The 23,493-nt window shown below is 45.6% G+C and overlaps 1 protein-coding gene and 1 pseudogene across 5 annotated transcripts in view; both read left to right on the top strand.

Annotated features, from left to right (window-relative positions):
• INO80 (INO80 complex ATPase subunit) overlaps positions 1-23,493 on the top strand; it is a 148,185-nt gene that overhangs the window by 85,126 nt on the left and 39,566 nt on the right. For all 5 annotated transcript variants that reach the window (XR_016218039.1, XM_017348137.4, XM_002717971.6 and 2 more), the window contains exons 25-27: positions 4,854-4,994; positions 14,257-14,482; positions 18,798-18,925. Coding sequence is in view for 4 of the 5 variants with exons in the window: in XM_017348137.4 (XP_017203626.2) it covers positions 4,854-4,994; positions 14,257-14,482; positions 18,798-18,925 (495 nt within the window). In the remaining variant the exon portion in view is untranslated. The remainder of the gene's footprint in view (positions 1-4,853; positions 4,995-14,256; positions 14,483-18,797; positions 18,926-23,493) is intronic.
• On the top strand, positions 5,521-8,775 carry LOC127483697 (elongation factor 1-gamma pseudogene; annotated as a pseudogene).

Below are 23,493 nucleotides of genomic sequence, written 5' to 3'. Positions count from 1 at the left end.
AATGTTTTGTTTATAGCCAAAATAGACTAAGTAGTAAAACAAAAAGCCTTTTCTATCCTCTTACTTCAAGCATCCTGCACCATGATAAAAGAACACAATGAACACCTTTAAGGTATCTTCTGTATGAGATATTACATTTTCCTATATCTGGCAATGCCTAGCAGTTTGTGTCGTTATGTATAGGGGAATTGCAGTGCATGAAACCATGGACCACCTGTACTACAGAGGATTTGATAAAATTAATGTTAGGAAAAAATAATCAGAAAAGTAAATATTGGGCAAAATATTCTCCTGGAGAATTTTTTGCCAAAGCCAAAAGTGTATGTTGAACAGTTTCAATTAATGAGGTGTTTTTTTGTTTTGTTTTGTTTTTCCTGATAAAGATTTACTTACTTATTTGAAAGAGTTAGAAAGAGATCTTCCACCCATTGATTCATTTCACAGTCAGGACTTGGCCAGACTGAAGCCAGGAGTCTGAAACTTCATCCCAGGCTCCCACATGAGTATCAGGAGCCCAGCACTTAGGCCACATCAAGTTGATTTCCCAGGCATATTAGCAAGGAGCTGGATCAGAAGTGTAGCAGCTGAGAGACACAAACCAGCATGCCCATGGGATGCTGGCATCACAGTCAGGGACTTAACCCACTGTGTCACTTCGCCAGTCCCAGTGAGATACTTCTTACAGAATCTGGAATCACAAAGCCTGAGTTAGTGACTTCCAGTCAGAATACTATCATGTATCATACGTCATGTAAGACAACTGGCACTGTAGGTGGCAGCTTTACCTACTACGCCACAGCGTCGGCCACGCTAGAGGGTTTTTTTAAATCACAAATAATATATTTTGTTAAAAGGACTCCATAGTGTGAATGTTGTAACCTTTTCTTAACAATAATTAAAATGTTAAAGATAATTGGAGGGAATGTTCTTCCACCATTTATTTTTGGAATAAAGTAAGAAGCAAGTTTTCCTGAATTTTGCCATTTGAGAATACTCAAACTGAGGGTGACTGACAGATATATTATTTAGATACACTGCTCTTTAGGACGTAGCAAGGAGTCCAGGAATCTTTAGCTCAGCCACTGCTGGTGGCTCAACTACTTGCTGAAATGAGCAATGGTTGCTAGACTTGTATCATCTCTTCTTTTCACCTGCTAGGAATAAGAAGAGGAGCCACCACTGATGTCAGGAATATACTTTTGGCAGCAGCCTATTTCAGAATACCTTTTATTTGGGTCCTCCTTCCAATTCCAGCTTCCTTCTCATTGCACCCTGGGAGGCTCAAGTACTTGGGAGACCTGAGTTGAGTTCTTGGCTCCTGGTCTTGGGCTGCCAGCTCTTGCTATTGGGGGAGGGGTGCATTTGGGTAGTGAATCAGTGGGTGGAAAATTCTGTCCATCCCCGTCTCTCCCCAGTCTTTCTCAGTGTCTCTGACTTTCAGATAAATATAATAATTTTGCAAATGTTTGAAACAGGCCGGCGCCGTGGCTCAATAGGCTAATCCTCCGACTTGCGGCGCTGGCACGCCGGATTCTGTCCCGGTTGCACCTCTTTCAGGCCAGCTCTCTGCTATGGCCAGGGAGTGCAGTGGAGGATGGCCCAAATCCTTGGGCCTTGCACCCGCATGGGAGACCAGGAAAAGCACCTGACTCCTGGCTTCGGATCAGCACGATGTGCCGGCCGCAGCGTGCCAGCCGCAGTGGCCATTGGAGGGTGAACCAACAGTAAAAAAAGGAAGACCTTTCTCTCTGTCTCTCCCTCTCTCACTGTCCACTTTTGTTTGAAACAAAATGGCTATAATTTTTAACTTTTATTTGTGTATTATCAGTGGGAATGTTTCTGTTATGTTCCCACCTATCCAGTATCCGTTATTGAAAGAAGAGGGTGACATCCTAATAATCTTCATAATGATCTTCACACTAGACAAATAATAATAGACATAATATTTAGGGAGATGGATGAACCTCAGACTATGATCCTGAAGAATTCATTTACTTCAGAAGAGTTAAGCCCTGTGTAAGTGGAAGAGCACTATCAGTGCTGAAAATGGAAGCTTTGAAGAGAGTTGATACCAAAGTTAGAACTGTCATTCTCCTGCAGAGGGTTGTGGTTGCTGTTCTGATCGTATGGTTTGTTTGACCTTATGCCAGTACATGCTAGTAAATCATGCATAGGGTTATTTAGGTTACCAGCCAACCTTCTTGAGAAACTAGGAAAACAAATATGTGAAGCAATTGAGAATGATGATCCAAAGATAAAATATCTAATATTAGGGCCACTGTTGTGGCATAGTGGGAAAGGACACTGCCTGTGACACCAGCATCCCATTTTGTGTATCAGCTGCTCCACTTCTGATCCAGGTCCCTGTTAATTGCCTGGAAAAGGCAGCTGAAGATGGCCCATGGGTTTAGGCCCTACCCACCCACGTGAGAGAATTGAATATGGCTCATGGGTCCTGGTTCTGGACTGGCTCAGCACTGGCTGTCATGACCATCTTGGTAGTAAACCAGCAAATGGAAGACCTCTCTCTATCTCTGCCCCTCTAACTCTGTCTTTCAAAATAAATGAATCATTTTTTAAAAGTCTAATATTATACTAAAGAATGAATTTCTGGGGCCGGCACTGTGGCACATCAGGTTAATGCCCGGGCCTGAAGCGCTGGCATCCCATGTGGGCGACTGTTCTAGTCCTGGCTGCTCTTCTTCTTCTTCTTCTTCTTTTTTTTTTTTTTTTTTTTTGACAGAGTGTACAGTGAGAGAGAGAGACAGAGAGAAAGGTCTTCCTTTGCCGTTGGCTCACCCTCCAATGGCCGCTGCGGCCGGCGTGCTGCGGCCGGCGCACCGCGCTGATCTGAAGGCAGGAGCCAGGTGCTTCTCCTGGTCTCCCATGGGATGCAGGGCCCAAGGACTTGGGCCATCCTCCACTGCACTCCCTGGCCACAGCAGAGAACTGGCCTGGAAGAGGGGCAACCGGGACAGAATCCGGCACCCCAACTGGGACTAGAACCTGGTGTGCCGACGCCACAAGGCAGAGGATTAGCCTAGTGAGCCGCGGCGCTGGCCGTGCTCCTCTTCTGATGTGGGAAACACTGGTTCACGTCTCGGCTGCTCCACTTCAATCCAGCTCTCTGCTGTGGCCTGGGAAAGCAGTAGAAGATGGCCCAAGTCCTTAGGCCCCTGCACCCGCGTTGGAGACCTGGAAGAAGCTCCTGGTTCCTGGCTTCAGATCGGCGCAGCTCTGGCCATGGTGGCCATCTGGGGAGTGAACCAGCGGATGGAAGACCTCTCTTTCTGTCTCTACCTCTGTAACTCTGTCTTTCAAATAAATAAATCTTTTTAAAAAATTTTTTTCTGCATCTCCCATGAGAATACTATGATCCCACTAAAAATTTTTAATATGTGACACTGCATATTTAAAATCTTTCCGATAAATGATTTATTTGGAAGCAGAGTTATAGATAGAGGGAGACACAGAGAAAGAAAAAGAGATTTCCCATTTGCTGGTTCACTCTGCAAATAGACACAATGACTGGGGCTGGCCTAGACCAAAGCCAGGAGCCCAGAACTCCATCAAGGTCTCCCACATGGGTTTCAGGTCCCAAGTACTTGAGCCATCTTCCTATGCTTTCCTAGGCATGTTAGCAGGAAATTGGATCAGAAGTAGAGCAGCTAAAATTGAACTGGTACCTATATGGGATGCCAGCATTGCAGGTAGTGGCTTAACCTGCTGTGCCACAACAGTGGCCCCTCCATGAATAATTGTAAACTAAAACTTTAACATGAGCTGTTAAGTCTGTTAAAATGTGAATTTTTAAAAAAATACTAGGAGAGACAGGTACAAATAATCTCAACCACTGGCTTATTCCCCAAATGCCAGCAACAGTTGGCCCTGGGCCAGGCTGAAACTAGAGAACTGGGAACTCAATACAAGTCTCCCACATGGGTAGCAGGGACACAACTGTGTGAGCCATCATCTGTAAAATATATCTTTTTGAAAGGTGTTCATCTAAGAGGAATATAATAGATATTTTCTGTTCTGAACACTTGTGTTGACATATCCAAATAAAGAAAGAAAACCACTACCCTTGCTACAACTACACTGCACTGTTTTGGCATACATGATGTTAAATTGCCTGAAAGAAATCATCACTGTTTTTAACTCAAGGTGTGAATTTGCATCCACAGTGTTACAAGTGAATCAGGTTCCCCTCGTGCGTGCAAGTTGTAGTTTTGTGTGTGTGTGTGTGTGTGTGCGCCTATTTATGATTAATAGTATCTCTTCTAGAAAAAGGTAGATTTAGGGGCTGGCACTGTGGCATAGAAGGTTAAGCCTCAGTCTGCAGTGCCAGCATCCCATGAGGGTGCTGATTTGAGTCCTGGCTTTTCTACTTTCCAAGAAGCTCCCTCCCAATGCACCTAGGAAAGCAGCAAAAGATGGCCCAAGTACTTGGGCCTCTGCACCACATGGGAGACCCAGATGAAGCTCCCGGCTCTTGGCTTTGGCAGCCATTTGCAGAGTAAACCAGCAGATGAAGGATGGGTCTGTCTCTCTCTCTCTGTATCTATATTCCTGCCTTTCTTATAAATAAACCTTAAAGAAAAAGGTAGAATTAAAAATGACACTTGATGAATTAGAAATGACACATTGATGAAATCACATTTTGAAGTTAACATGGTTCTAATTAGCAATTAATTGTTTATTTGAAAGAGTAGTATGAAAGAAGTGTGAAAGTAGTATGAAAGAGTATGAAAGAAGGTCTTTCATATTCTTCACAGATGGCATTTCATTTCGTTTTGTTTTGCTTATATTGAACATAATTGTCACTGGCTCTAATTCGTGTTTTTGTTTTGTAGTCGCTTGTTTTCAGCAGCCACTGTAAAGCAGTGAGTGGTTACTCAGACCAGATCATCCATCAGCGGAGATCAGCTACCTCCTCGCTTCGTTGCTGCCTGCTCACTGAGCTGCCATCTTTTTTGTGTGTGGCCAGTCCACGAGTAAGTGCCATGGGAAGGAAAGGTGAAATAAATGTTAATGGAAAAAATAAACTAGTTTTTAAAGGATATGTTTTTTTAAAAAGTTTTATTTATTTATTTATTTGTTTGTTTATTTATTTATTTATTTTGACAGGCAGAGTGGATAGTGAGAGAGAGACAGAGAGAAAGATCTTCCTTTTGCCGTTGGTTCACCCTCCAATGGCCGCCACGGCTGGCGCACTGCGCTGATCTGAAGGCAGGAGCCAGGTGCTTCTCCTGGTCTCCCATGGGGTGCAGGGCCCAAGCACTTGGGCCATCCTCCACTGCACTCTCAGGCCATAGCAGAGAGCTGGCCTGGAAGAGGGGCAACCAGAACAGAATCCGGCGCCCCAACCGGGACTAGAACCCGGTGTGGCTGCGCCGCTAGGTGGAGGATTAGCCTAGTGAGCCGCGGCGCCGGCCAAAGGATATGTTTTTTAAACAAGTATTTTAAGCCATTTGGACCTTGAGAACCATATAAATCTTATTGTGTAAAGCGAGGGCTTCCATGATCCTGACCTTCCCAGGACAACATTTCCTCACCTTGAATTGTATTGACTTGAGAATAGTTATATGGTGAATAGTGTCATCCTCTCATTTAGTCTGGGACTGTGGATTACAATTAGAGCAAGCCATCTGTCAGGTAGATTAACTCCCAACAGCAGAGTCAAGGAAGAGGGAGCCATTTGTCACCCATATTAAGGTTTTTGAGGTTTTCCATAGAAGAGGACCAGATTTCCATTGGGGTGGGGATGGGAATTTTTTTTTCTTTAAAGATTATTTATTTGAGCCGGCGCCGTGGCTCAATAGGCTAATCCTCCACCTTGCGGCGCCGGCACACCGGGTTCTAGTCCCGGTCGGGGCGTCGGATTCTGTCCCGGTTGCCCCTCTTCCAGGCCAGCTCTCTGCTGTGGCCAGGGAGTGCAGTGGAGGATGGCCCAGGTGCTTGGGCCCTGCACCCCATGGGAGACCAGGAAAAAGCACCTGGCTCCTGGCTCCTGCCATCGGATCAGCGCGGTGCGCCGGCTGCAGCGGCGGCCATTGGAGGGTGAACCAACGGCAAAGGAAGACCTTTCTCTCTCTGTCTCTCTCTCTCACTGTCCACTCTGCCTATCAAAAAAAAAAAAAAAAGATTATTTATTTGAATGGTAGAGTTACAGAGAGGCAGAGGAAGGTGGGGGGGTCTTCCATCCACTGCTTCTCTCCCCCAGTGGCCACAACGGCTGGAACTGAGCTGATCCAAAGCCAGGAGCCAAGACCTTCTTCCGGGTCTCCCCCATGGGTGCAGGGGCCCAGGGACTTGGGCCATCCTCCACTGCTTTCTCAGGCCATAGCAAAGAGCTGGATTTTATGTAGAGCAGCCAGGGCTTGAACTGGTGCCCATATGGGATGCTGGCACTGCAGATGGTGGCTTTACCTGCTACGCCACACCATCGGCCCTGGGATGGGGATTTGTTCTGGCCTTATTACCTAAGTACAGTCTCCAAATAACAAAAGTAAATTTAACATTTTATTATCAAGAAGTTTCTGGGTCTAGTGTTTTCTGGCTTTCCTAAGCCACTTTACCCGGACTATGGTTTACTGTCTTATCCATCTGACAGGAGACTGACTGTTGCCCTGTGTTTGCCATTCAGCAGTTCTAACTCTTATTTGCGGAGTGGGGGCAATCTCTGTTGCCTTTTCAACTCTGAGCAGCTGCGTGGATCCTTCCTAATACCCTGTTTATCAAACTCGAGCTCTCCTGCAGTTGCTCACAAGCAGAGCTGCAAAGGCTCCCATTGGCACATTGGGATTGTTTACTTTGAATCTTTGTTGTATTTTACATTTTCTATACCACCCCATCTTGTTGATTGAAACCAGACAACAGCTCTCTCTTGAATCCACGAAGAAGTGTGTAAAGGGAAAAACAGAGAGAAACAGAGTAGAGATTTGGCCAGACCCTGGAGTTAGAGCGAAGAATGCATTTGTCTTCCTAGTGTGTTGCTTTCCTTTGCTCTAAGCAGCAACTCTCTGTTAGCCATAAAACTTGAAGAGGCTCACGTTTCTTATGCTTGGTGTTTTTATTAACCTGAGTTGCCTACATTATTAAGTTTACCAAAAGATACCATTTGGCAGGGGATCCAAAGGAAAATGTCGAATGGAATGAAATTCTATTGTCTGCTGCCCACCCCAATTTGTTTTGTCTGATGTTACACTGTATAAACTTGATTCCCTTGCCACTGGTTTGTATGGACAGTATAGAAAGTATTTGGGTTTTATTTGTGTCCTGTTGTTCTTATAAGCATTCTTGGTCTTGGAAGTGTACGTTGATGCAGTGAAATGCACTTTGTTCTAGGAAGCTTTACTTCCCATATTTTCTGTGTTTTGTTTTTTTTAAAGATTAATTTTATTTATTTGAAAGGCAGAATTACAGAGAGAGGGAGAGATCTTCCATTCGCTGATTTACTCCATAAATGGCCACAAAGGCCAGGGCTGGGCCAGACCAATGCCAGGAGCTTCTTCCAGGTCTCCCACGTGGATGCAGGGGCCCAAGTACCTGAGTCATCTTCTGCTGCTTTCCCAGGTGCCTTAACAGGGAGCTGGATCAGAAGTGGAAAAACTGGGACTCGAACCAGCACCCATATGGGATATCGGTACCTCTGTACTTCCAGTTTGGCCAGACCAACTGAAGTGCTGAATTTCTCCACAAATTCCCTGCTGGCAAGGCTCCAGCATTTGAAGTTGGTGATGGATTCTGTGTGTTTGAGAGCAGTGCCATCACCTGCTGTGTGAGCAATGAGGAGTTATGGGGTAGTTCTCCAGAGACAGCCGCCCAGGTGGTGCAGTGGGAGAGCTTTGCCAGTAGCCACATAGTAGCCCCAGTTAGTAGTTGGGTATTCCCCACCTTGGGCATCATGCATCACAGACAAGCCACTAAGAATTCAAAGCAGGAGGTGAGGCGAATTTTGGGGCTTCCAGATGCTTACTTGGGTGAGCCAGTGACACTGGCTGGCATCACAGTTGTCTGCACCCTGTTGTGACTATAGACAGGTCTTGGAGCCTTCTTTCCGGCAGGCTTTTTCTAGTATTAAATGTTTCCTCACCTGCACTTACCATCCCCACTTCTTAGCTGTCTAGGGAGGTGAAACTGTGTGAGAAGATGAGCAGTTTGATTTTACAAAGTTTGCAGAGAGCCAGTCTAAAAAGGACACCCCACAAAAAGAAGTCTCAACAGTAAGAGAAGAGAAGCCCCAGGCTGAGCAGAAAGAAGAAGGAAGCTACTCCAGTTCTTGGGGAAGAGGTGCACAAATGTGAGCAGGCAGTGACTACTGAAGCTAAGATGAAGGACCCCTTTTCTCACTGCCAAAGAGTACCTTTGTGTTGGGTGAATTTAAACACAAGTATTCCAATGAGGACATTGTCTCTGTGGCACTGCTGTATTTTGGGGAGCACTTTGACAGGGATGGCTGGTCCCTGTGGTATATTGAGTACCATTTCCCCCAGAGAGTCCGCACAGACCTTCTTAAGCTGCAACCTCATTGCTGGAATATTCCAGCAACTGGATAAGCTGAGGAAGAATGCCTTTGTCATTCTCTTTGGAACCAACAATAGTGGCTCCATTTCTGTAGTCTGTCTTCCAAGGGCAGGAGCTTGCCTTTCTGCTGAGACCTAGCTGCCTGTACCTGCCCTTCAAAAGGGGATTGTTGCCAGTGCTGTGGCACAGTGGGTTAACACCCTGGCCTGGAGCACCAGCATCCCATATGGGCACTGGTTCAAGACCTGGCTGCTCCACTTCCAATCCAGCTCTCTGCTCTGGCCTGGAAAAGCAGTATAGGATGGCCCAAGTCCTTGGGCTGCTGCACCCATGTGGGAGACCTGGAAGAAGCTCCTGGCTTCTGGCTTCGGATTGGCTCAGCTCCAGCCATTGCGATCAATTTGGGAGTGAACCAGTGGATGGAAGACCTCTCTCGCTCGCTCTCGCACGCTTTGTCTCTCTCTCTCTCTCTCTCTCTCTCTGCCTCTCCTCTGTGTAGTTCTTACTTTTTTTTTTTTTTTTTTTTTTTTTTTTTACAGGCAGAGTGGACAGTGAGAGAGACAGAGAGAAAGGTCTTCCTTTGCCGTTGGTTTACCCTCCAATGGCTGGCGCATCGCGCTGATCCGATGGCAGGAGCCAGGTACTTATCCTGGTCTCCCATGGGGTGCAGGGCCCAAGCACTTGGGCCATCCTCCACTGCACTCCCTGGCCACAGCAGAGAGCTGGCCTGGAAGAGGGGCAACTGGGAAAGAATCCGGCGCCCTGACCAGGACTAGAACCTGGGGTGTGAGCGCTGCAGGCGGAGGATTAGCCTAGTGAGCCGCGGCGCCGGCCTAATGATCCTTTTTTTAAAATTTATTTATTTATTTGAAAGTAAGGGCCGGCGCCGCAGCTCACTAGGCTAATCCTCCGCCTTGCGGCACTGGCACACTAGGTTCTAGTCCCAGTCAGGGAGCCGGATTCTGTCCCGGTTGCCCCTCTTCCAGGCCAGCTCTCTGCTATGGCCCGGGAAGGCATCCTTGGGCCCTGCACCCGCATAGGAGACCAGAAGAAGCACCTGGCTCCTGTCTTTGGATCAGCACAGTGCGCCGGCTGTAGTGCACTGACCGCAGTGGCCATTGGAGGGTGAACCAATGGTAAAGGAAGAAGTTTCTCTCTGTCTCTCTCTCTCTCACTGTCCACTCTGTCAAAAAAAAAAAAAAAAAAAAGGATCATTAAAGGAAACAGAACATTCAAAACAAAACAAAATACAGAAACTGTGTTGTTGTTAGCAGAGGATACAATTCTACAGGTTTAATAAACTAAGACCCTGTGATGTCGTATTACCAAAAATCTGAAGTACCTAGTGCAGTTAGGCTTCTAAAGCTGGAGCAGGAACAAGCATGTTCCCGGGAAGGATGCACTGAGTGCTCGAGGCAGCCCCTGAAGGTCCTGAAGTTTCAGAGCTTAATGAAGCAAGAAAGGGGTTAGCTCTTGTGGGACTCGAGGGAAGAAGCATTTCCATTTGTGAGGACAGAAGAATGTTATGTCATGCTGCATGTCCCCCTGCTCTAAGCAATCGGGATGGCCACTTGGGATTGACAGAATGGTTGGAGGCTGTTGAAGATGGAGCTGACTTGGAAAGGAGGATTTATTCTAAGTATAAATAGACTTTTTTGCCCTCTTTTGGACCTCATGAGTACACTGCTTACGTACTTACAACTTGACATTCTATGATTCTGAATATATCTTGATCCAGGGCTCTTGGCCAAAGAAGCTTATCAAAACATTAAAAAATATTTCACTAAGAACTAGTTCTTGCAATCCTCCCAGTAATTCAGCCCTGGACTTGGAAGAGTATCAGCCAAATTAACATGGAAAGATAGGTGAAAGTTTAGAACTGGAGAAAGTTTAAAATTTTAAGCACCTAGAAACGAGTCCCAGGGAGAAACAGTGTTCTTTGGTCACTGTTCTCCTCCTAATCCTTCAGACTGATTTCTATCTGCTTCTTTGAGGTTTTTTTTTTTTTTTCTTTTCTTTTTGAGAATGTGGGCCCAAACTCTTTATGTATAATTCCAACAAATATTCTGTCCTTCTGCCCCACCCTAACCAGGACCATTATCTTGAATGGAAAATTGGTCAACATCAGTAACTCATGAGAAAACACCAAGTATGCTTTGCTCATCAAGAGTGTTCATGCATAAATCTGCAGTACAGACCAGTGCATCTTTAGTGTTCATATGAAAGTATAGCTGCTGCTGATTGTGAAGTTCTTGGACTCATGTCCTATATGACATATGTGCTATGGCTCAGAATTTTCTCAAGTACTGCCAAAAGAAGCCATGACAGAGAGACCTAATTTTTATCTATCTGCCTTTTTTTTAACAGGCAGAGTTAGTGAGAGAGATAGAGGGAAAGGTTTTCCTTTCTGTTGGTTCACCCCCCAAATGACTGCTACAACTGGCACGCTGCGCCAATCTGAAGCCAGGAGCCAGGTATTTCCTCCTGCTCTCTCTTGGGGCCATGCGGTTGCAGGGCCCAAGGACTTGGGCCATCCTCTACTGCCTTCCCGGGCCACAGCAGAGAGCTGGACTGGAAGAGGAGCAACTGGGACAGAATCCGGTGCCCCAATCGGGACTAGAACCCAGGGTGCCAGTGCCGCAGGTGGAGGATTAGCCAAGTGAGCTGTGGCACCGGCCGTCTATCTGCTTTGTGTTTGAGTCTTAAATTGTTTTTATAAAGGGTACTGGCTTGTGGCGCGGTGGATTAAACTTTCACCTCCGATTCCAGCATCTCATATGGCTGGTGCTCCAAGTTCAGCTATTCTACTTCCAATCCAGCTCCCTGTTAATGCACCTGGGAAAGCAGCAGAAGATGGCCCAGTGCTTGGGCCCCTGGACCCACATGGGAGACCTGGACAGAGTTCTAGCCTCCTGACTTTGGCGTGGCCATATGGGGAGTGAACCAGCCGATTGAAAATCTCTGTTCTGTCTTTCACTCTCTCTAATTCTGCCTTTCAAATAAATAAGTAACTCTTTTAAAAATCAAAATTAAAAAATCAGGGCCGGCGCTGTGGCACAGTGGGTTAACGCCCTGGCCTGAAGCACCGGCATCCCATATGGGCACAGTTCTAGTCCTGGCTACTCCACTTCCGACCCAGCTCTCTGCTGTGGCTTGGGAAAACAGTAGAAGATGATACAAGTCCTTGTGCCCCTGCACCCACGTGGGAGACCTGGAGGAGGCTCCTGGCTCCTGTCTTCGGATCGGCACAGCTCCAGCCGTTGTGGCCAATTGGGGAGTGAACCATTAGATGGAAGACCTCTCTCTCTTTCTCTTTGCCTCTCCTCTCTATGTAACTCTGACTTTCAAATAAATAAATAAATCTTTTAAAAAAATTTTTTAAGATTAATTTTTTGTTTGTTTGAGAGGCAGAAAGAACAAGGGAGGGAGGACCAAAGCCAGAAACTGGGAACACAATCCATGCCTCCTTGGTGAGTGTAGAAACGCAGTTCCTTGAGCCATTACCCCTGGCTCCAGCACGCTGGAACCAGGTATCAGATCAGGGTACTCCAGTGTGAGACATGGGGATCTTGATTGCTAGTCTAAACAAACATCTGCCCCTGTACTTTGGTCTTCATCAATGTTCACGTGTTAGTAGGGAACGTGAATATGTTTGGAAGCAAGAAAACTGGTGGAGAAGAGCAGATAAGAGCTCCTAGTGGTGTTTAGATAAACTGCTTCTGTGGAGTCCTTTGCTGTGACCCTCTGTAGTTTTGCATCTGGACCGTAGGTGGCACTGCTCTCTTGCAAACTCAGTTCAGTTTCATGTCCAGGCCAGCGTGTATTCTCTAGTTATTGGTAAATGATACTCGAGTCACCTGCAGACTCTTGGTCAGCTGACTAACTGTTTATATGCCCCAAAGCAGTATTTCTCAAGGGTTGGTTTAATGAAGCTTGATAAAAACCAAAATTTAGGGGCAAACATTTAACCTAGCAGTTAAGACACTGAACACTCATGTCCCATATCAGGGCACTTGGATTTGATACCTGGCTCTGACTCTTGACTCCAGCTTCCTGCTAATCCAGGTCCTCAGAAGCAGAGATGATGGCTCAGGTGACTGGGTTTTGGAAGTGAATGTGCATTTTGGCTTATCTGGCTGGTTAGGCGGGTGTCTCCTCCTCCCTTACTGCTCCATGTGTGTCCCTCCAGAAGCTGCAAACTTGGTTGAAGAAGACAACCTTCCCCATGAGAGGAGGGCCAGTCTTTGGTCAAGTAGCTGCACTCCCCTGCTAGAACCTCTAAACAAGCTCTCAAATGACTGGGTTCCTACCACCCACGTGGGAAACCTGTATTGAGTTCTGGCTCTCATCTTTGGCCTAGCCTGTGCTGTTACAGGCATTTGGAGAATGAACTAGTGGACAGGAGCATTTTCTGTGTCTCTCAAATAGATATATCAAAATTAAAAACAGCAGTAACAAAAACCACCACAATCTATTGGTCCCTCCATAGACCTTCTGGATCAAATTCTGTACTTTTCATCTGCTCCCAAGGAAGTTCTTAGGCATTTCAAAATGTGACAGCCATTACTATAAAGATAGATTGACAAGAAATAAAAAAGTTAATGGCAAAGTAGAAATTTCTAAAGTGCCTAAATTCTAAGAAGAAGAAATGTTTACGTATAGTCAGTATTTTATGTCCTGATCTGTTCTGTACCTCTACCCTTACTCCCTCCCTGTACTAGTTTCTTCTCATCTCTTGGTCTGGTTCCAAGATTCTTCTGAGCAATTAATTGCTTATAATGGGCTTTTAGCATTTTTTATCAGCATGGATTTGGCAGATAACATAGCCTCCATGTTTTAAGAAAAATAGCCTTGTCATCTTTAACTGTTCTTCATCAGATTTCACAGCCATCTGCATAGACAGCTGCTTATTAGAGCGGGGACAGACCCAGATAGCTGAAGAAGGGAAAATCCTATGTTTCTAGATTGACACTGGCAGAGCCACATCTGAGTGTTGTTTTGCACCTTGTGATGAGACAGGAATTTGTACGTAGCCTCAGCCGAAGTCAGGAAATGAATCTGCTGCTCTGCCAATTGCTTCCCTCTCCTCAGCCCTTCCCATTCGCCCTTCCCGTTCATAGGGTGAAAGAAAGCCTCTCTTATCTTGCATTAGGTTTGCTGGTCAGCAGTGTGATCAGGGAAGAGGAGAAAGAAGTATTGATAAGCCTGGGAGCTTTGTCACAAAAGCATTAAAGATAATTGCAGATGTGTTAGGCCAGTATTCTTTAGTTCTCCCCTGATGACTAAGTAGCTCCAGCTCCTTCTCTGTCATCACCTTTATGCATGACTAATAGAACAATATTACTTTAAGTAAAATTATAGTTAATAGAACAATATTATTTTAATATTTAATAATAAAACTATTGTTTTCTAAGAATAATACCCAGCAATGAGGAATGGTGGAAGTTGATAGGGGTGTGTGTGTATGTGTGTAATAGAAGTAATGATGATACCATGTTTTATTGAAGACTCCAGCTGTCTTTGGTTCTTGAGTTTGTATGCAGGCTCATTTGTAGGAGGTTGTCCTGTTATCGCTAAGTCAATCATTAGGGACAGCTTAGTTCATCAGAACAGGGTATTTAAAACCACTAGCCTAAAAATTACCCATTAAGCTTGATTTCCAAATTGAGGTTCCCAAAGGGTTTAGTGTGTAGAAAAAGTGAAAGAGCCATCTCGTGTCTCTTAATGCAGGTCACCGCAGTGCCATTGGATTCTTACTGCAATGACCGAAGTGCAGAATATGAGCGGCGAGTTTTGAAGGAAGGAGGCAGTCTGGCTGCCAAGCAATGTTTGTTGAATGGGGCCCCTGAACTGGCTGCAGACTGGCTAAATCGGCGATCCCAGTTCTTCCCAGAGCCAGCTGGAGGACTATTGAGCATCAGGCCTCAGAATGGCTGGTCTTTCATCAGGATTCCAGGTGAGTTCTTCATTCTCTTGGAATATGTTCCCAGCTTTGGCAAGGGAACTTATAGGTAAAAATTCCTAGTAATTTGTGCTTTTTGTGGAGAGAAATGTTTTTAGATTTGTGCTTTAAAATTCTCTTTTGACAAGAGAAAAAGGAAGTTTTTTTTTTTAAAGGGTAGAGATAAAAATTGGTAGGAAAGATTCCAGGTCTAATAATTACAGTTGTCTTGTGCTGTTGCCAGTGAAATGAATGAGAATGTCGGCACTCACAGAAAGCCTAGTTTAAGTTTCGTAAACAGTGTCCTGCACGCAGCACTAGAGATCTAAATGATAACAAGAGGAAAAACAGTGTGTTTTGTGCCAAAACATTCGCGGATTCCCAGACCCCCTAGGGTCAAGGTTGGGAGTTAAAAGGAAGCTAGGTTTCCATCTTCGCTTTACTGAGACTACTTTTAAGGAAATTGAGCACAGAAAGTTCATAGACTCATATTCTTTGTTACACCTGCTAGCAAACTAGAGTGGTAGCTTAAAGCTAGAATCAGTTTTGGTTGTCCAGATTCTCTGATGTCTTTATTATATGCATCTTTTTGGCATGTGATGGAAATAAACTGGAGCTAAACATTGAAAAGAGGACATACGTGGTATTTAGATTCCAGAGTAGAAGGCCTGGTTTTCCCACTTGATGTAAACTTTGCAAGGGTCAAGAGGCTTTGTGTTAGCTTATAGTAGCTTTGGGAGTTTTTTGAACTGGAACCTGCCTTTTTGAAAGCAATATTGCATATAGCTCTGTAGCTGACTTAGTATACATAAAAGCAAGGGATGAAGATATTTTGTTTGAAAACCAGGAGGAGAGCTTAAGGGTAAAATAGGCTGGTCTGGTAACCACAGAATCCCATGTAAGAGGTGAGAGGTATTGGAAGAAGCAAGATAGCACCTTATTTCTTCTTCCTTCGGTCTTTATTCTGGTTCCTGCGTTCCCAGTACAGGAGTAGAAGGCTTATTGCTGGCGCTGTGGGAATCTCTTGTGGCTTTTCCTGTTCTTTGAAAGAAAAATGGACCTTGTTTAAATAGCAGGAAGTGTCTGAGTTCTTTTTGCATCGATAAAAACCACCAACCTCACTGGCTGTTTACTGTGAGAACCAACCAGCTCCTCACTGACCCCATTGTGCTCTGCAGACTAGTTGGGGCAGGGCAGTGGGGTGGGGGAGCCACTGGAACCTGTACTTTATCTCTCTTTCCTCTATGCTTTTTTCATTTTCTGTTTCCCTGGGAAGGGTTGATTCCATTTACATCCTTGAGAGACTGACCATAGCCCCTAGGTTTCACACCTAGATTACTTCTCTGTTTCAGCACTAGTATGTATGCTCCCTTCAAAAAGCTCCTGCCTTTGGAAAAGGAGTGATACTATTTAATATGTTACTTTAATTGTACTGCCTTCACTACAGTCTTTGTTTTTGTCTCAGAATAGGATCTTATTTGTGGACACTAAGAACCTGTATCTAAATGAAAATATTGTAAGATTGTACCACAGGGCCGGAGCCCTGGCTCAATAGGCTAATCCTCTGCCTTGCGGCGCCTGCACACCGGGTTCTAGTCCCGGTCGGGGCACCGGATTCTGTCCCAGTTGCCCCTCTTCCAGGCCAGCTCTCTGCTGTGGCCCAGGAAGGCAGTGGAGGATGGCCCAAGTGCTTGGGCCCTGCACCCCATGGGAGACCAGGAGAAGACCTGGCTCCTGCCTTCGGATCAGCGCGGTATGCCGGCCGTAGCGCGCTGGCCGCGGCAGCCATTGGAGGGTGAACCAACGGCAAAGGAAGACCTCTCTCACTGTCCACTCTGCCTGTCAAAAAAAAAAAAAAAAAAGATTGTACCACAGAATTGCAAGAAAGATTATAAGAGAGTAGGACGGGTGCCTGCAACATTTGTTGAGCTCCTGTTTAAAGAAGGAGCTGGGCCCAGTTTGACTTGGCAGAATCAGCTTGATTTCTAGGGAATTGTGCTCCTCTTGGCCCGATGCCCTGCTTACTAACAGGTGGTGCTCTTGTCCAGTACAGCTTCACTAGCTCCCAAAAATTGTACCATGAGTGCCAGGCTGAGAAGACACCAGTGTGTACAAACAAACCTGTTTTTTTATACATGTTTTTTTACCATGGGCAAATACTAGAAGTTGATTTCCTCTGTCTAGCATGCTCACCAGAGAAATATTGTTCATAGCTGAAGTGTGTTTCTTCTTCCAACTTTTTCCTCCAGATAGTCTGTAGTAAGCCAGTGCATCCACTTCCATCTCCTCCACCTATGCAATGGCATGCTGACAACTGGTACCACCTCTTGCTTCCTGTAGGCACATTAGAGCTTAATGTATGCGTGTCTTCCTAATCCTAGCCTCAGTTTATTCTGGTTAGTAAAGTGAAATAGTTGTGGGAAGTAGAAATGTGTGACTACTGTTGAATCATGGTTTTGAAATAAATCAGAACTTCTCAAAATTCCAGCAGAAGACAGATTTGTATAGGCTTTAATAAATGTGCTGAGGGGGAAGGCATCTGGCTGGAGAGAACCGATAAGCAGGCTGCCGAAACCTGATGAGTTTAGCTTGCACATGCTCTCTTGTTGGCTGAGTAATATATAGGTGACTTTTTTCACTTCCCTGTGCTTTTCATGAGGATACAAAGAAATACAACGTCTGAAGCTGATTGGTGGTTCTGTGGGGAAAGTTTAGAAGCTATTGAAATCTGTAGACCCCAGGCAGTGCAATTACAGGGGAAGGGTAATTGTGATAAGAAAACCTGAAAGTTGTTATGAAAGCCTGGCTGCCTGCTCAGACTTGGAGTTTATACAGTCCTCCTTGTCTGGTGCCAGGGAGAGCGCTTAGCAGTCATTTGTGTCCCAGCTGCAGTCATGTGATTGTGTTGGTGAGGAGACCAACAAAAAGAGGAGCATTTCAATAATCTAAACAGGACCAAACAAAGACACTGAACAAAGGTGTGTGCCGCAGCATCGGGGAGGGGTGGTGGAGGGAGCTCTGGGGCCTGGCAGTGTTCCGAAGGTGGGAGAGGGCAGGCTGCAGTGCAGACGAGTAAACATCCAGGACCTGGGGCTTGGTAGCAAAACAGCGACTGATGATTTGTTATGGTGCTGTCAGCACATCCGTTCTCGTTGGGTTTATACAATAATTGTGCACTTGGCAAATAGTGGCGAGAACAGAGAAATGACGACTGAGAACTCTTGGATTGCTCTCAACAGTCAGCCTTTGCAGTTCTGAGGAAAACCTGTGGGTTCTGACCCAGAAACCAAGCATTGACGGTGTGTTTTCCTAACAGTTTTCTCTTTCTTTCAGCTGGTAGTTATCTGTGTAGTATCTTTATACTTTCTCTCTCCTTCCCTGGGTTCCACAGCCCCCTCCACACAGACTGTTCTGACCCCTTCAGCCTCATCTCTCTCCTCTAATGGCAGCAATTGTTCAGGGCCTGTTTATGGACCAGTCTGCAAACAGGAAACTCTCCTTCCTGAAATAGGATGGGAATTGAATGATACTGAATGGATAAGATGAAAATTTGTCAGTTAAGTGTTCTTTAAAGATCTCCGGCTGAAATGCTTTTCTTATGGGAAGAGGAAGGAGAAAGCCTAAGTTAGTGAGTAATACAACTTCATTTCACAGAACCCTAAAGTCATTCTTTATGCAGACGTGAACAAGCCCTAGTGCCTGTCTTGAATTACAACTTTGGCTAATGATTTTTACCAAACAACCTATTTGAAATCATCCAGGAGAGAGTTCTGATTTAAAATTTAGAGAGAAAAAAGGTCGAGAGTGGGTCATTTATTTCCATTTCTTGATATTTATGTGTTTCAACTTAGACAGGCACAGCCTTTGTTTCTATACATTTTCATACTCTTAGGACACACTTAACCCAGAATAGCAGAAACAGATAAAACTAGAGATAGAATGAACCCTCCCCCACCAAAAAAATGCCCAAAAGATTTTTCAGGTTATTGACAGCAGATTTGATGGAGTCCTCACTGAGGTGACTGCATGGACCTGGTGTCCTTCAAGTAGGCCTGTGGGGCAGGGAAGCTTTCATGCGCCCTAGCAACAGATGCCTGATTAGGCCCTGTTGGAGGGAATCCATACCTCTTCCTTTAGGGATACATCTTCCTGGAGCGCTCCTGGAGTTAGAATTTCACAAGAATTTGCATTCTTCCTCTGGGCACTTTCCTGCTCCTGTGATGACAGGCGTCATAGTTGTAATTTTGGCTGCATACAGCTTTGCAGTGAGTGATTGTGTTGCTTCAATTAAAAACAGTTTCCTCCACCCCACCCCTTTTCTTCCCCCTAGGCAAGGAGAGCCTCATCACTGACAGTGGAAAGCTGTATGCCCTTGATGTCCTCCTGACTCGGCTGAAGTCTCAAGGACATAGGGTCCTTATCTACTCCCAGATGACCAGGATGATAGACCTGCTGGAGGTAGGAGAAGGATCCTTGGGGATCTAGAACACCTTGGCTTTTATCAAAAGTCAGTCCTGCTTAATGGGAATCCTCCCCAAAAATCCTCTTTGTGTAAAGGGAGCAGAGGCAGCTCCTGGAAGATGGAACACCCCTTTGCCCTTCTTTTACTATGAATCTTGAAATGTCCACTAAATTGTGTATGGAAAACATAATCTGGGATTATTTTTCTGTGTTAAAAACCAGAGAGCAGAGCCGGCGCCGTGGCTCAATAGGCTAATCCTCCACCTTGCGGCGCCGGCACACCGGGTTCTAGTCCCGGTCGGGGCACCGGATTCTGTCCCGGTTGCCCCTCTTCCAGGCCAGCTCTCTGCTATGGCCAGGGAGTGCAGTGGAGGATGGCCCAGGTGCTTGGGCCCTGCACCCCATGGGAGACCAGGAAAAGCACCTGGCTCCTGGCTCCTGCCATTGGATCAGCGCGGTGCGCCGGCTGCAGCGGCGGCCATTGGAGGGTGAACCAACGGCAAAGGAAGACCTTTCCCTCTCTGTCTCTCTCTCTCACTGTCCACTCTGCCTATCAAAAATTTAAAAAAAAAAAAAAAAAAAAAAAAAAAAAAAAAAAACCAGAGAGCAGCTATTCAACCTGAGTTAATGTAGTCTTTCTCAATTTGTCTACATATTAGAATCACCTGGGAAGGCTTAAAAACTACCAATGGGTGGTTGACATTGGGCACAGCAGATGGAGCCTCAGCCTGAGATTCTGTATTCCATATTGGAGCATTGATTTGAGTCCCAGCTGCTTCCCTTCTGATCTAGCTCCCTGCTACTGTGTTTGGGAAAGCAGCAGAGAATGCCTCAAGTACTTGGGCCTCTGCCACCCATGTGGGAGACCTAGATTGAGTTGCAGAGTTCCCTGGCTTTGGCCTGGTCCAGCCTTTGCTCAGCCCTGGCTGTTGAAGTCATTTAGTCATCTGGGCAATGAACCAAAAGATGAAAGATCCTCACCCTCAAGCTCCCACCCCCCACCTGGCGCTCTGCCTTTCAAATAAACATCTCTCTTTTTTTAAAAAAAGGATTTACTTATTTATTTGAAAGGCGTAGTTCTTATAGAGAGGCAGAGGCAGAGGCAGAGAGAGAGAGAGAGAGGTCTTCTACCTACTGGTTCACCCCCTAGATGGCTGCAATGACCAGAGCTGCGCCAATCTGAAGCCAGGAGCCAGGAGCTTCCTCTGGGTCTCCCACATGGGTACAGGGGCCCAAGCACTTCGGCCATCTTCTGCTGATTTCCAGGTCATAGCAGAGAGCTAGATTGGAAGTGGAGCAGCTGGGACATGAACTGGCGCCCATATGGGATGCCAGCACTGCAGGCAGCAACTTTAACCATTATGCCACAGCACCGGCCCCAATAAACCTATCTTTAAAAAAAGTTGATGTTAGATTCCATCCCTGGATGGTCTTATTTAGTAAGTTTGGAATGAGTCCTGGACATCAGGATATTTAAAAACTCTTGGGTTGATTTTAATATGCAAAAAGGATGACAAATGCTAGGTTTAGTGATGAAAGATAGCGCTATCTTACTGTGCAGGGCAGGTTTTGTTTCTTGAATTACTTCCATGTTGAGATTCTCTCTTTCATAGAGAAAGAGGAAGTCATGGAAATAGAAACTGGAGGGTGAAATGAGAACATATAATCATAGACCACCAGAGTAAGTATAAGAGAAAGTTCAAAAGGCTAGTTGTTCCTTGGATTCTTAGATGTGAGACTTTGTTTTTCAGTCCTGCTACTTTGGGGAGCAGCAATGAGTGAGTAGCAATTTCATAAGTAGACTATGATCATCCCTGTCTAAGAATAAGGGAACAGGGACCACATCAGTGCAGAAGGAATGCAGGTAGCGGCAGGGAAGGGTTTTAGCCTGTTTGGAAGCCAAGATTAACTTACTGAATTCTGCAGTAGGTTTTTCTGAATTCTGTAGCAAGTGCTCTTTAATAATAATCTGGCAATTTCTTGTATTTAGCAAGAGATATAACAGGTGATATGTGAGGTCAATATAATCACTAAGTCTTGGATATTATACAGCTTTTGGCCCCTTGAATGTTGCCAGTAGGACAAACTTTCTGGTCTGTATTTTGTGTAGGTCATCTATTTCTAAATACTTATAAGTGACTGTAAGTCACTACAGGAGAGTTGATAAAGCTAATGGAAATCTTGACTACATTAAAGATCCTAACAGCAGTAATTCAAAAATAAAAGGACTGTCTATATCTCTCATGTTGTGTTCAAACCATATAATGCCAACAGCCAAAATAATATGATTGACTTTCCTGCCATAGGACTCGTTTTATGTAAAGTGGGCTTGCCCTGTTCTGAAGTCACGGCAAGTACAGATGAATTGGTAATTTTCTGCTGCTAGGAACTCTAGACAAAGCAGTAAGCTAAGGATTTCATAAGGGGAGTAAGGATCTTTCTTTTGCAAGGCTGTATCAGCATGTTACAGTGCTTAAAGTTGATTCATAGTAAAGGGAGGTTCCTAGGGAGTGAATGAACCATCAAAAAAATAGGTAACTTGGCCAGTGCTGCGGCTCACTAGGCTAATCCTCCGCCTTGCGGCGCCGGCACACTGGGTTCTAGTCCCGGTCGGGGCACCGGATTCTGTCCCGGTTGCCCCTCTTCCAGGCCAGCTCTCTGCTGTGGCCAGGGAGTGCAGTGGAGGATGGCCCAAGTACTTGGGCCTGCACCCCATGGGAGACCAGGAGAAGTACCTGGCTCCTGCCATCGGATCAGCGCGGTGTGCCGGCCGCGGTGGCCATTGGAGGGTGAACCAATGGCAAAAAAGGAAGACCTTTCTCTCTGTCTCTCTCTCTCACTATCCACTCTGCCTGTCAAAAAATAAAAAAAAAAAAAAAAAGGTAACTTTAGTAAGTATAGGTAATTGTAAGTGGTTTTAAATGATACAACCCTAAATTTTAGTCCTCCTTTCTTTGCTCATTAAATATTACTAAAATAAGTAAAGTGGAGTATGAGAATGAGTTCTGTCATCGTGAGTATTGTAAGCTCTACTCACAGGGTCACTGCCTGTGTATCTGCAGTCCAGCAGCTGTTTTGGGTATGGACTTAGTAGTGGGTGGACTTTGCGAACAAGGCAGCATGATGTTGTGGGAACCTTCTCTAACGGTAGCTGCATTTCTCTGTGGGGTATTCTAAACTAGGAAAAAGCAAATTCAAAGCCTGAATTTCACAACTGCTAACGTTCCTTAGGCATGTGTATAACATATATCTAGGATGTTGGAGCCAAAAGATACTACAATTGCTTATACATTAAAAAAGACTAATGCACACCCTGGGAGGCAGCAGGTGATAGGTCTACTACTTGGGAGACCCATGGTGAGTTCCAGGCTCCTTGCTAAAGTCTGGTCTAATCAGAGCTCTTGCTGGCATTTGGGAATAAACAATCTGATGGAAGATCTGTTTTTCTTTCTGCTTTTTAGATAAATAAATAAAAAATTAAAAAGTAATGGGAAAAAAGGTATTCAGTGCTTTAAAAGTATTATATGTACTACTGTTTCTTTAGTGCTTAAAAGTCGATTTTTGGGGGCCAGCACTGTGGCATAGTGGGTGGGGCCACCGCCTGCAGTGCCAGCATCCCTGTGGGCACCGGTTTGACGCTTCGGATTGGCGCAGCTCCGGCCATTGCGGCCAACTGGGGAGGAACCAGTGGATGGAAGACTGACCTCTCTCTCTCTGCCTCTCCTTCTCTCTGTGTAACTCTGACTTTCAAATAAATAAATAAATCTTTTTTAAAAAAAGTCAATTATTGGACCCAAGGTTGTGGCATACTGGGTAAAGCCGCTGCCTGCAGTGCCAGCATCCTATAAGGGCGGGTTCAAGTCCCAGCTGCTCTCCTTCTGATCCAGCTCCCTGCTATGGCCTGGGAGAACAGTCGAAGATTGCTCAAGTCTGTGGGCCCCCCACCTGCAGGGAAGACCTAGAAGAGGCTCCTGGCTCCTGACTTCAGATCAGTGCAGCTCTGGCCATTGCAGCCAACTGGGGAGTGAACCAGCAGGTGGAAGGTCGGTCCCTCCCTCCCTCTCTGTCTCTCTCTCTGCCTCTCCTTCTCTGTGTAACTCTGACTTTCAAATAAAATAAATAAAGCTTAAAAACAAAAAAGTCAATTCTTACTAACAGTTTCTTTGACTAAATGCTTAGACATCACACGTTATTCAAATGTATTTTTTTTTTAATTGACAGGCAGAGTGGACAGTGAGAGAGAGAGACAGAGAGAAAGGTCTTCCTTTGCCGTTGGTTCACTCTCCAGTGGCCGCCGCAGCCGGCGCGCTGCGGCCGGCACACCGCGCTGATCTGAAGGCAGGAGCCAGGTACTTCTCCTGGTCTCCCATGGGGTGCAGGGCCCAAGTACTTGGGCCATCCTCCACTGCACTCCCTGGCCACAGCGGAGAGCTGGCCTGGAAGAGGGGCAACCGGGACAGAATCCGGCGCCCTGACCAGGACTAGAACCCAGTGTGCCGGCGCCACAAGGCAGAGGATTAGCCTAGTGAGCCGCGGCACTGACTTCAAATTATATTCTAATTGAC

Source organism: Oryctolagus cuniculus, chromosome 12, assembly GCF_051225735.1.
Source record: "Oryctolagus cuniculus isolate XC-2025 breed Fujian yellow rabbit chromosome 12, ASM5122573v1, whole genome shotgun sequence".
Taxonomy (NCBI): domain Eukaryota; kingdom Metazoa; phylum Chordata; class Mammalia; order Lagomorpha; family Leporidae; genus Oryctolagus; species Oryctolagus cuniculus.
This window is presented reverse-complemented; position numbering and strand designations above follow the sequence as displayed.